The sequence below is a fragment of the Molossus molossus genome, unplaced genomic scaffold, assembly GCF_014108415.1.
Source record: "Molossus molossus isolate mMolMol1 unplaced genomic scaffold, mMolMol1.p scaffold_m16_p_4, whole genome shotgun sequence".
Taxonomy (NCBI): Eukaryota; Metazoa; Chordata; class Mammalia; order Chiroptera; family Molossidae; genus Molossus; species Molossus molossus.
In genome coordinates this window covers 23,070,753-23,084,341 of record NW_023425377.1, presented here as the reverse complement: position 1 = coordinate 23,084,341, position 13,589 = coordinate 23,070,753, and the positions used below count along the sequence as shown (strand labels likewise).

Below are 13,589 nucleotides of genomic sequence, written 5' to 3'. Positions count from 1 at the left end.
CCTGAAACCTGGGCCACCTCACCCTGCCATGCAGATGGCACCTATCTCATCCCTCCAGAGCCCTGCCCAGGAGGCCACTGTGTACCGCTGTGTAGTGTGTGTACTGCACAAAGACATATGACTGAGGGGACGACTGGGAGTTGGAATTCTGCCTGGTGTTGACTTGCGGGGCCATGTCCCTAGCCTTTCTCTTTTCATCCATTGACATGAGACAGCTTTTTCTAGTTCTCAAAAAGGCACCATAGGGGCTTGCAATGACCAGGCCTGTCCCAGGGGGTCTGACTACCCTGTGGTCTCAGAAGGGGAGCTGTCCCTGCTCCTTTGAGAACTGCCCACCCACCACACCATCCCTCTGGCCTTTCCTTGAACCAATTCTCCTGATCTCTGACCTCTCCGAGGGTTCTGTTCCCTCAGCCCACGGGCATGCTTGAGTCTCTCCCATCTTTGACAGTGAAATCTACCCTTGACTCAACATGGTCTCGGTGGCAACCACCCAAGCTTTCTCCTCTTTCTTTCGCATTCTCCTCCTTCGCATTATCCATCACACCTCAGCAGACCATGCCTGGTTTCTGTCTTCACCTCGCCACCAGATCTGCTCTCATTGGGCACACCAATGACCTCCTAACTGCCAAACCCAATGAAGTTCAGTTCTTAGCTCACAGATCACTTTGGTTGTATTTGGTTGTCTCTCTTCTTGTTGAAACTTTTTACTTCCTTGGTTTCCATTTTATTTCCTATGTACTCTTAAGTCTTCAGACACCTCCTTCTGTTTCTGTGTGTGCCTGGGGAGTGATACAGGGGTAACCAGGCTCAAATATGGGGGTGAGGTGCACCTAACAGACATGACCCTTCTCTCTGGGGCAGAGAATGCTGTCATTCTACCCTTGACCCTGAGTGGGTGGGGCATGGTGGGAGACAGAGCATTTGAGCTCTGCTGTCCATGGTATTGGCTGCAAATGTGGCAGCCATGAAGGGTTGGGCATGGCAGCTAAGTCTCTGGTATGAGAGGTTGGGATTTAGTCCATGGTGAGCCTGGAAGACCAGACGGTCATGGCTTTGTCTCTGACATATGCATAGTATCTTTATTTGTCTCTTAGACTATGTACGTTTTCATCTAAAGATTATTTCTGTGTTTTTTATATTTTCTCAAATGTTAATTTTCTATTCATCTCCTTGGACTAACTCACAAGTGAATTGAGAAATGAGAGAATCCAGCTTTCAGACATCCACACTTCTCTTGATGTGAAATCTTTTCACTCTTCCACCCGATTTAAAACTTTCCCCCTTCAAAGTTGTATTACTTACCAGGCCATTTTGGGCAACATAAGTGGGGAGACCGCTTGCTAAAGCCCAGTGGTCAGGAGGTGGATTCCTATAAAGGCCAAAGACAGATGGTAACTTTTCCTGTAGGGACAGTTGGACTAAAAACTTCAGTCTGGGTTATTACCCTCCCTCCACACTCTGGTGGCTCCCAGCACCTTCTTATCTCACTATACCTGAATGAGTTCCAAATCTTGATTAAGCATCTTAATGTCCACATTTAGACAATGAAGCCAGAGTGATAACTACATTTTGTTGATTGTGCACTGAGTTTGACTATCCAACAAAAGGGACAACATTTGTTCAACAGATTGTTATTGGCTGCTGAGCAAAAACAGGTACCATCATTTCCCTCCATTAATATTTATATAGAGAAAGTTAACTTAATTCTATAGAGAGAGTGAGAAAACTCATCCATGGTAAGCTCCTACGAGGTACTAAGCTAGGTGCTTTACGTGTATATTTATCCCTTACAACAATATTACAATTTTTGGCATTATTATCTTTTACTTATGAGGAAAAGTATACAAGTGGGAAAATGCATTAACATGTTCATCAGTCATTTAAAAGTGAACATCCATGAAACTACTCCCACGTCAAGAACAATCTTGTCTGCACCTTGCAAGCCCCTGATCTGTCCCTCCAATGGCAGCCTTCTCCCTGACCCCAAAGAGAACCATAGTTCTGACATTATAAGTGATATTCTTGCTTTCTGTAGTTTTACCAGCTAAGTATGCTTTCCAGTACACTCTAGTTTAATTTTGCCTGTTTTTCAACCTCATTTGGATGGAATCATACAATCTATATTGTTTCATCAGGCTCCTTTTTCATGTTGCTGTAATTGATTTTTTTTATTCACTTAGAGTTGTCCCTTGTATGACTGTAGCACAATTTATCCATTCAACTGTTGGTGGGCATTCCCCCTCAGTTTGGGGCTCATATAAACAGTGATGCTATGACATCTGATGTATATCTGCTGTCAATTCTACATGGTACATACCTAGGAGTAAAAATGCTGGGTCATGAGATATGCATATCTTCAACTTTACCAGGTAAAGCCAAACTATTTTCTAAAGTGGTTGTACCAATTTACACTCCCATCAGTGATATATTAGAGTTTTTTTTGCTCCATGTCTCTGTCAATACTTGATATTTTCAGACATTAAAAAAATTTCTTTTTGGAAGATTAAGAAAGTTCTCTTCTATGAGGATAATTATGTCATGTTTCTCTTAATGTGGCAAATTATATTGATTGATGTTTTAATATGTTAAACCAACCTTGCATTCCTGGAATAAACCCAACGGGGCCAGCGTTATATAGTCCTTTTTAGTCATTATTTTCTAAAATTTTATTTTATTTTAGGATATTTTCATCTACTCTCACAACTGAGTGTGGTCTGCATTTTCCTTTTTCATACAGCCCTTGTTGGATTTGGGTATCAAGTTTATGGTAGTCACTTCTTTCTATTCTTCTGGATAATTTATATAAGAATTGTTTTATTTTTTTTTTTTCCTTAAGTATTTAGTAGAACTCACCCCTGAAGGCCTCTGGGCCTGTAGTATCTTTGGGGAAGATTTTTACTTATTTTTTATTTATTTTATTTCTATAAGACTATTATGGTTTTCTATTTCTTCTTTATTTGTATTTAGTAGGTTTTATTTTTCTCGAAATTTTACTATTTCATCTAGATTTAAAATATTTTGGCATAATATCCCCTTATTATCTTTATAATGTCTGTGTCATTGTAGTTATCATTCCTGATATAGCTCATTTGATTTTCTTTTTTTCTTGTTTGATCTTGCCAGAAATGTGTCTATTTGATTAATCTGTTCAAGGAAACAACTTTGGGCATTTGTTCCTTATTTACCTTTTTCTATTTCATCATTTTCTGGGCTTATCTTTATTATTTTCTTTGGATTTATTTTTCTGCTTGTTTTTTGTTAATTTCTTGAGTTGATATGATGAATAGCTTCTGTTTGTCCCTCTATATCTATTTGCCAACCTGCTCCTCCCTGTCCCAGGAGGCCAATCTCTATGAACTACATCAACAGGGTTCCTGGCCTTCTAGTTTTCTGGTTGAGTTTGGCCCGATGGGGAGAGCTGGCCAAAGACTGGAGGGAGGTAGAACCGTAAGGTCAGGTTATTTAGTTTCCTGGGTGCCCCTGGCAAGGTTGCTTTTGCTCACTATGCTCCTTGACTGAAGGGCAAGGCTTCTCTCAAGGTGGCCTGCTCTACATGACTCTTTCTCCTTCCAGGTTCTAGAAACATCCTTTTGGACCCAGCAGTGGTTACAACACCACCACAACTAGCACATTCTCTTGGGGTTTCCTTCACTCCACCACACCTCTTTAATTTGTGCCTTTGTAAATAATCCCTCCTTGAATTATCCTAATTTGAATGTGACACCTATTTTCCATGACTGATATAGGCGGTATATAGTTCATTATTTCTCAGCTTTAACTCTTCTCGAATATGTATATTTGAGGCTGTAAATTTCACTTTAAGCACAGTTTCACTTCATCACATCACATAATGTGCTATCTTCATTATTTCGTATTTCAGAATATATCTTAATTTTTATTGATTTATTCTTTTACCCATGGGTTATTTTGGAGTGCATTTCTTTTTTTTCAAAAGAATACTTCCTAGTTTTCTAGTTGCATATGAGAATTTTTATTTTTAATTTTTTTTCTTTATTGATTTTAGAGGGAGAGGAAGGGAGAGGGAGAGAGAGATAGAAACATCAATGAGAAAGAACATCGATTGGCCACCTCCTGCATGCCCCACACTGGAGATTTGGCCCACAACCTGGACATGTGTCCTGACCAGGAATTGAACTGGCGAACTCTTGGTGCATGGATCGATGCTCAACCACTGAGCCACACCAGCTGAACCGCATATGAGGATTTTTTAAATTAGCTTTTTGTTATTGTTTGTTTATTGTGTTATTAAAATATTTTATATTCTATGTTTGCTTTTTTTAGCCTGTTCCTCCTATCAATCAGCAAACATGTCTATATCTTCTTTTATTTCTGTCAGCTTTTGCTTTTTTTTTTTTGAGGCCATCTTATTAAGTGTATACAAATATAGAATTTTACTGTCTCCCTGTAATATTATGGCAAATTGACCCCTTTATCTTTAAGAACTATTTTTATCTCTACTAATGCCCTTTGACATAATATCTATTTTTATCTAATATTAATATAGTTACATCAGATTTCTTTTGATTGGTTATTTCATGGTATATTTATTTTTATTCTTTTACTGTCAACATCTCTGTATTCTTATCTTTTAGATCTGTCTCTTGTAAAAAGGACATAGAGTATTTCTTCATTTCTAAGAAGTTATCATTTCTTTGAAAAACTATTTTTATATGCAACAAAGAAAGATAAAATACTTCCAATTAATCTGTAATGCAATGCTTTTTGAACTTATAATTATTACTTTATTAATATCAACACTGCTCTTTTAGAATTTAGATATAGATTTTTATCATAGTTTATACCTTTTCCCTGTCTTTTTGTGCCATTCAAAGCAACTTTTGGTTTCAATGCTGCATCATAGTATAATCTCTCTAAGTAACTTTATATGACAATTAAATTCAATATGGATACAACCGACAATGCATATAACTCAAATGAAGTGACAGCAATATGAATAGTTATGACCAAGTTCTTGCCTGGGCAGCCAATAGCGACTACATCTGACTACTGTCTGAGTGGCAGCAATTGGACAATGTCATAGCTTCTATTTCAGAAATGTCAAAGAGTAGAAAACTGCACATCTCAGAATCAATGAAATGGGAGAGATCTCCTTCTTATCCAACATGGCAACCTTTATCATTTAACTGGAACATTCAGTTGATTTAAAGTAATTAGTGATATATTTAGATGGAAATATCATCTTAATGTTCACTTTGTATCTTTGCACCTGCTTTATGTCCTTTCTAAACTTTTTTGTTGTTGTTCAGATAGAGTGGGAGGGAGAGAGAGAAAAACAGAGAAACATCGACGTGAAAGGGACACATCGAGTGGCTGCCACCCGCACACCCCACCACCCGTATGACCCAACCAGGACCGGGGACAAACTGCAATCGAGGTACATGCCCTTAGCGGGAACCGAACCCGGTCTCTCGGGACCTCAGGCCAACGCTCCAACCGCTGAGCCAAACCGGCCAGGGCTGTCCTTTCTAAACTTATATTTTGCCTTCTTTTGGTTTGATAAAGCGTTTACTGTTCAGTTCCCCCCTCCATTAGTGTAGATGGTGTATGCATGCCATAGCAGCCATTCAGGAAGTTTACAAATAGTCTGACTCTCACTTCCTTCGGGAACGTGATAAGGTGGCATTCCCTGTCCACTGGAAGCTAGGTATGGTCACGTGACTTACGGGATTACTTTGATGTCTTCCTTGCCATGCAGAATGTAGTCGATGACCTTGTAGAAGTTGATTTCCTAGGCAAAAGAAATAGAGAAATGTGTACCTTCAGAGCCTGAGACAGAACTTCAGCAGGAGGGTGTCCATGAGACAGGCCGTGTTTGTCACTCTGTGCCCTGTGGTTTTCCAGAGGCATCAGCCTATCTCTCTAAGGGTGTGTCCTGGTGGCCTCACTGACCTCAGCTGACTCTCGGGATTTAGTGTGTTCCTCCGCAGACCCAGCTCACAGTGGCCAAGCAGGGGCTGGGATCTGGGGCTGGAAAGAGGATTGGGAAGTGTTCCAAGGGGATCTGGAAGTTGAGCCCATGGAGAAAGACAGAGACTTCTGCTGGAGCCTAGGCAGAGAGGGAGGTTGAAAGGAGGCTCCTTTCCAATTTTGAATCATTGTCAACCTGGCCAGCCTCCATGCAGGGCTCAGCCCTATGGTCACGGCCCCCTTTCTCATTCATTCCTACCACCCATCTGCTCTCTGCTGTGTCAGCTCTGCCAGACCGGTCTTCCCCATCACACCTCGTGCCTCTTAACTCACTTCCCACCTCTTTCATCCCTCCCACCTCCTCGCACCATTAAAACTCCCTTTCCCTTGGAATAGATCTAGTCAATTACATGACTTCCTAACGTATAGCTGGGTACTGGCACGACTCCCTTCCCTTCATTCTCCCGGGAAAATTCTATTACCTTATCAGATCCTTTGAACTCCCAGGTGTGACAGGCAAGTTAGCAAGCATTCAGAAATGGGAAGAATGAGAGCCGGAGAGGGGAAAGGGTTGATTTACAGTGAGCCAGGACCAGAACCTTGACCTTTACGCTCAGTGTGCATTCTGCTATGTCACTTAAGGTTAATAGCTTAAAATAGTGTTTTACTCTCTGCATCACTCTCACCTAGAACAGGGTCATTCAGCGCGTGGGCCCTGGACTGATACTATTTGCTGCTATTCCTTGATGATATGAAAACAGAATTGTAAGTCAGCATTTAGAAACTTTCATAGCAGTTTGACTAAGGTAGGTCTCTAGAAACTAATTTTAAAAATGGGGGGGCTTACATTTTGCATGTCTTTTGAAATTTTTATTTTTCTAGTTATATATTTTAACACATTTTGAAGAGTCTCCGTCCAAAATGGATGAGAAATTTGCAAAGAAAACAGTCCCTTTACAACAGATATTTTGAGAAGTACTGCTCTAGACATTCACATGTAGGAACCTGGGCCCCGTCCAGGTCTCCTGACTCAGAACCACCACAAAGAAAAATTCCCGATCCAGTCAAGGTTGTCTGAAGGTCCATTTGGTTGAAAGGCGATCATGACCTTCTTTGGGCCCATGAAGGCTTTGCTTTTCAGTGACCAGCACAGGCAGCAGCTACAGTGACTGGACCCTTCTGGGAGGCACACTCTGGCTAATCAGGAGGCAGAAGCTAGAGTTCTTGCAAGGATGTCAGCTGCCCCAGGGTAGACATGAGCTCTCTCCAGTAGGAGCCCAGATGAACCCCACAGCTTGATGAAATGGAGCCAAGAATGACTCTAGAGTGAAGACTCATGCTCTACTCTTGGTTTTACTGTGTACTCTCCGAGCCTCAGTTTCCCCAGCTGCAAAAATCAGTGATGTGCATGTTTGTTGCTGCTGTTAAGCAACAGAATTCTTTCCCCAAACAAAGCATGGGATCCAGTCATAACAAGCAGATGAAAGAGGAGCTGCCCTAATGGCAGTAGAGTTGGGGACAGAGAGCCTACCCTGTTCTCTCATTCCCTTTCCTGTCCTCCTCCGCCACCATTAACCCCTGGCCAAGGCGGCCATTGTGGAAGTCCAGGGTTCTAGGACAATCAGAGAGCTTTAGAAACTGGACTAGATAATCCCTAAAGCTTTTCCCCAGCTATGATTCTGAGACTGTGGTTGGATAGTTAGCAATACCCCTCAAAGACTAAAAAGCACACATTCTTTGACCTGGCATTTCCACATGTGGTAGTGAATCCTACGCATACCCTCCCAAATGTGGGTACAAGCACTGTTCGCCCCACCTCGGGGTCTCAGTCAGATTGCTTTAAAAAGCCTGGAGACAACATAATGACCATCACTTTGTGTGTGAGATTCTATTACACTTATTCAATAATGGCTTTTCACATGTGGCTCTTTAAATAATCCAGGAAGAGGGAAGAAGGGAGAGGATGAGCATTTGGAGATTTCTTCCCCCTGATACATAACTAATTACACATCAGCAACTGGACAATCCTGGCTCAGAAGGAGGCAGCATGAATTCGAAAAGGGGGGAGGGGGAGGCTCTAGGAGAACAAACAAAATACTTTTCCCCTGCCCCATTCCCTCCAAACAAATTACATGCCCGCCTACTCTGCCTACCCTGCGTGTCTCCAAGTGATGGCGCTATATGTGTGCTGATAGAAAAAGAGCCAACATAGGGTCAAGTAGGAAAAGTAAGGCACAAGACAGAACCATCACATGTGTAGAGGGTGGTAAAGGTGGAATACTATATATAGGTATGTATCTCAAGGAATATCTGGATATCCATAGATGTTCCTGAAAAGACCGACTGCAGCCGGTGTCTGCCTTAGGAGGCTGGATTTCTGCTGTGCTCCCTTTTGTATGGTGTGAGTTTTCCACTGCTCATGCATTCCTTATTCGGTGAATATAAACAAATTGTGCCAAGGACATTTTTACAAAGTGAAGTTGTACCCTGTAGGCAGTTCTAAAAAGCAAAGGTGGCGGCATTAGCTGCTGGGACTTTGGTCGAGCAAAGTTTCCACCTGGGAGGAGGAGGAGGCTGACTTTCATGAGACCTTCTTGACCTTCTGAAGGTCTTCCCTGTAGGGCCATCTGTCTCTGGGCCTGGGCTGCGCACTGCACTCCCAGGCAGGCTGTCCTATCCAGGGTGTTCACGAGACTCCTTTAGAAAGGTTAGAAATGGACGTGTTGTTTTTTTTTAAACCTACAGGAGAATTAATTTGCTTTCACAGCAAGCAACAAAACGATCAGTGTGCTCTAGGTAAATAGGGCTTTTTCCATACACTCTAGCTCAGCCAAGTTGCCTTCAGGGCCATATTCATGCAGGAACTCGCCAGCCTTTGGAAAGTTAAAACGGAGCCATCAATGAGCACCTTTGTTACCTCCCACCTGAGCAGCTAAGGCTATAACACAGGGGTCTTTGAAGGAGCCAAAAATATAGCCATAGCCAAATCATCGTGCGTGGAAATGTACTAGTTTTAAAACAAGTGCTTTTTATGTTTTGTTTTTTCCATAAGGCCTAATCAACTTGCAGAACTTTTTAATCATTGAAATGCACACACATACAACGTTTTACTTTTAAAAAGAGATGATGAAGCCAGGGGTAGCTGCCATTGGGAGCTTTAGGCCCAAGATTTGGGGAGGTTCATTGGTCCAAATTCAGACAAAAACTCTATTCTTACTGTGGATGTGGCAGATGAAGGGAGTGATGTTAGAAGACAGAAAATGTTAAGCAGCATGATTGTAATGTCAGTTCCCAGAAAGTAAAGCATCCTGGGTTTGAACTTGTGAAAAACACTGGACCCCTCCGGACCTCCATCTCCTCCACTGCCAAGCGGGGAAAGTGAGGTACCTCCTTCGTAAACTCGTTGAGAAGAGTAAGTGACATAATCCAGGTAAAGTGCCGGCAGATAGTGAGACTCAACCCAAGTAGCCGTGATGCTTGAAATGCCTACTGTGTGTCATACGGTGCCCGGGCCCTAGCTGGGGCCTATGTGTGCTGTCCTCACCAGCGGTGTCCAAGGCCTGGAACTGACTTTGGGGATGAGTTCAGTGACAGCTCCCTCAGATGGGAAAATGGAAGGCCCAAGGAATTATTCGGTCAAGCTCACTTTACAAGTTAGCAACCAACTAAATCCAAAGTCCTTTCTTTTTTTTCTTTTTGATTTTTTAGAGAGAATAGAAGGGAGGGAGGGAGAATAAGAGAGAGAGAGAAACATCAAAGTTTCTGAGAGAGACACATCGATTGGTTGTCTCCTGCATGCACCCCAACTGAGGATCAAACCTGTAACCCAGGTACATGCCCTTGACTGGAAATCCAACCCGAGACCCTTGGGTGCGCGGGCCGATGCTCTAACCACACTGACCAGGGTACCTTCTGGCCTTTTCTATCTCAATGTAATGACTCATACTCTTTCAAGTACTGACTGAGACTTTGCTACCTGAGATGGAGAAAGGGAAAGAAAAATCTGAACCATCAGTGTACTAGTTCCTTCAGGCACACCAAAACTTCTTGAATTGGTCAAATGATGGGCAGCTCTTCCTGGGCTGGCACTCCGTAAGAAAACACACTGTTCAGTTCAATTTTAAAGACCGGGGTGCCCGAGGGTAAAGAGCCAGGTAAGTTAGAGCCCGGCATTTCTCTGGCCATCCTGGAGTTCAAGATGACCTCTGACCTCGGGGCTTAGTTCAGAGAGCTGACTAGCAAAGCCGCCAAGGAAACGGAAGACAGTTGAAGCTGGCGGCGTCTGAAAGCTCTCGTGATCTCTATTCCGGCTCCTCCTCTTCTAAATTTCCAGAGGATACAATTCCAGCTCATGTTCTGGAGGAAAAACTCGCAACGTCAGCTGTGCCAACAAGAAAGGCTGTACTTAAACAGAAAGAGTGTACCCGAGTCGTGTTGACAGTGGCACGGGATGCAGTGGTTGAGGACTCGGTCTTCCCAAATGAAACTGTGAACTGGCATGGGTAAAAGAGCAGTTTGAAGCTGGGCAACAGCAGGTTAGAAAGGTTATTTATTTATTTAATTTTTTAATCCTCACCTGAGGACATTTTTGCATTTATCTTCAGATAGAATGGGAGGGAGAGAGGGAGGAAGAGAGAAAGAGAGAAACATCAACGTGAGAGAGACACATTGAGTGGCTGCCACCCACACGACCCCAACGGGGCGGGGGACAAACTGCAATCGAGGTACGTGCCCTTAGCGGGAACCAAACCCGGGACTCTCTGGTCCACAGGCCGACGCTCTAACCGCTGAGCTAAACCGGCCAGGGCATAAAGGTTATTTTGGATAAAGCACAGGTGACCATGTAGATTCCAAAGTTGAAATCTCTTCTGGTGTGTAAATAAAGCTGACAGGTAAAGGTGTTCATTTTGAATTCCCAGAGTTTGAATGAAAACTAAATAAAGTCACCCGGCCAGTGTTGCTCAGTGGTTGAGCATCAACCCAAGAACCAAGAGGTCGCTGGTTCCATTCCTAGTTAGGGCCTGTGCCCAGGTTGTGGGCCTGATCCCCAGTGGGGGGCATGCAGGAGGCGGCCAATCGATGTTCTCTCTCATCAATGTTTCTATCTCTCTCTCCCTCTCCCTTCTTCTCTCTCTAAAATCAATAAAGACAAAAAAAATATAAAACTAAATAAAGTCTATCATACACATGCACACATGTGTGCACACACACACATACACCCCACATCTTTATTTTAGGTAGAGTTAGGGTTGGCTGGGTGGGATCAAGCCTCCCAGAAGAAATTGACATACCGTTTCTGACAGGCTAAAAGGGCTTGTGGGAAGAGCACTGGATTACAGCTCAACTCAGAGTATGACCCTGCTGCTTACTTACCCTGTTGGCCTCAGCTAAGGTCATTCCGTCATTGCACAGGTTTTATAGGCCATTGGAGTGCCCGGTCTATTTACCCTGCATCATTTCCACGTTCCCACACATACCACTTTGGCTTCTCTAAAGCGTATGTGCCTCATCTGGAAAAAGGCAATAGTATGGAAACAGCAATCACCAATTCAAATGCCTGGAGGCCTGGCAGAAACAAAAATGTGAGCAGGGGGCCAGGTGTTCACAGGAGGGAACAGAGGCAGACCAGAGAGCTCGGACCACATTCCAAAGAGGTAGCTGTGCTCGGCTCCAGTCAAATGTACCCTGCGGGGTTGTGGGTCCGGTTTTGACTGATCTTCTACCTCTTCAAAAGAAATTGAGAATACAGATATTTATGGGAAATGTCTTAATTTTTAAGTACTAAGCTACCAATTTCATTTTTTTAAGTAAAAATATTTTTAAATGTATGCAGCCAAACGAGTTTACTTATTCTCTGGAATTGGCCTCTGGCTACCAATTTATATACTCTCAGTTAGATATTAAGGATATGTCCAACTCTAATTGTCTACAATACTGAACTGCTGCTGGGTGGATTCTTGAGCCAGTTGACCTTTCTGGGGCTGTGTCTTCTTTTGAGGAATGAGAATGTCGATTCCTTCTTGGTCAACACTTCTATGTTACTGTGAAACTCCCAAATCTTGCAAATGATAGGACTTGGCAACAGTGAGAAATTATAACTTCAAGGGAGACAACCCAACCCAGAGAAGGTAAATACTCAAGTGATAAAAAAAAAAAAAGTCAGCTGTTTTTATAGTTCTTTACATTTGCATGTCATTAAACATTTTATCATGTTGAACAGGCCGGAGAGAAACCTACCCTTCCATCTGGAGTCTTGGGACCAGTGTAGGGTGGAGCCTCACCCATCAAGACTGGCCACACATCAAAAAATTCCTAGGAAAGAAGAAAACAATAATGACATGTCTTGAAAATACACAATGAAAGGTTTAGCTAAAACAATGTCCCTTGCACTATCACTTATAATAGCGACAAGTTGGAAACAACCTAAGTGGCCAAGAAGAGGGGACTTATTAAACCAATTATAGTACCTATAGTAACAATGATGCTCTTGTAACAAAAATATAGATCATGTAACCCAAATATTTAACTATATATAGAAAATGCTCTCAGAGAATTCACAACAAAGCAGTAATAACTGGTTTCCTCTGGATGATTGGAACGAGACAATAATTTATTTAGCAGTTCTTCCATAGTCAAATGCATTGCTTTTGTAATCAGGAAAAAAATATATATTTTTCCAAAGAAGAAGAAAAAACAATGGTGCCAAATATGGGTAGATAGATTAGTATCCGGGATTCAGAAAGAGAGATGATGTCTAAGACACCGGGCAAGAACACGGGCCGAGAGGAGAGAAACGGGCCAGCAAAGGCCTTGCACCGTCACTCAGACTGAGAAGGCACCAGCCTGGGCACTGCCACAGGCTCTTCCTGCTGCCCCTCCGCTGCGTTCCCACGGCACGCGGGGCTGCGCGGCTGGCGTGGGGTCAAGCCTGGGCCTGGCAGAGAGGCCTCCGTCCTCCGGTGCTCTCTCCGTTCATTTGTTAATTTTTCGGGACAGTGATAGATTCGAGCTGGGTGATGATGGGTAGGAAGCCAAGCCCTTCTGCTCTTGGCCTCTCTCTGTTGTTTGAACGATTTTGCCTATTCTAGTATCATCCAGAGACATGAAAAGGGAGTTCGAGTTCTCTTGGTTTTTTTTTTTGAAATTGGAATAATTTATTCTAACAAAAGTATAAAGTATGGACAGTTAGTGTGTTTGAGCTGTGTTAGAGTAGAGAAAGGTTCACAGGAGCAGATCGGAGTTCTGAGCACCTTTGAGCGGACACTCAGAGGAAGGACAAGTGGCCGAGCAGGCCTCTGACGGCCCGAGTGAACGAGTCCCGACGGGGGGTGCTGATCATAGAGGGTGCGGCCGTTGGGGTTTTTTCTCTACAGTTTCAGAGTGCCACAAAAAAACAGAGTGGGAAAGGTGTTCACGGAGCTCACGGCTGGTGGTTGGAAGATGGAAGAGAAATGCTGAGACGGAAGGAAGGGCCTGGCAGCGAGGAGGTCAGATGGACAGCCCGAAGGCCCGACGGTGCGGTACACGGCCTTGTTCTCCCACCGCACGGTGCAGCTCCCGTCGGCAGAGCTGTCCCAGATACAAGAACTCGCCGGGTGAAGTCCTGCTCCGTTCTTCTGCAACGTCACACAGGTCAC

General features: G+C 43.3%; 1 protein-coding gene across 1 annotated transcript in view; it reads right to left on the bottom strand.

The window, feature by feature from the left end:
- Window positions 1–13,589, bottom strand: part of PDE6A (phosphodiesterase 6A) — a 56,148-nt gene that overhangs the window by 29,098 nt on the left and 13,461 nt on the right. Inside the window, exons 5-7 of the mRNA XM_036239923.1 lie at window positions 12,190–12,264; window positions 5,709–5,773; window positions 1,306–1,372 (exon numbers count right to left, since the gene is read on the bottom strand). Coding sequence (XP_036095816.1) covers window positions 1,306–1,372; window positions 5,709–5,773; window positions 12,190–12,264 — 207 coding nt within the window. The remainder of the gene's footprint in view (window positions 1–1,305; window positions 1,373–5,708; window positions 5,774–12,189; window positions 12,265–13,589) is intronic.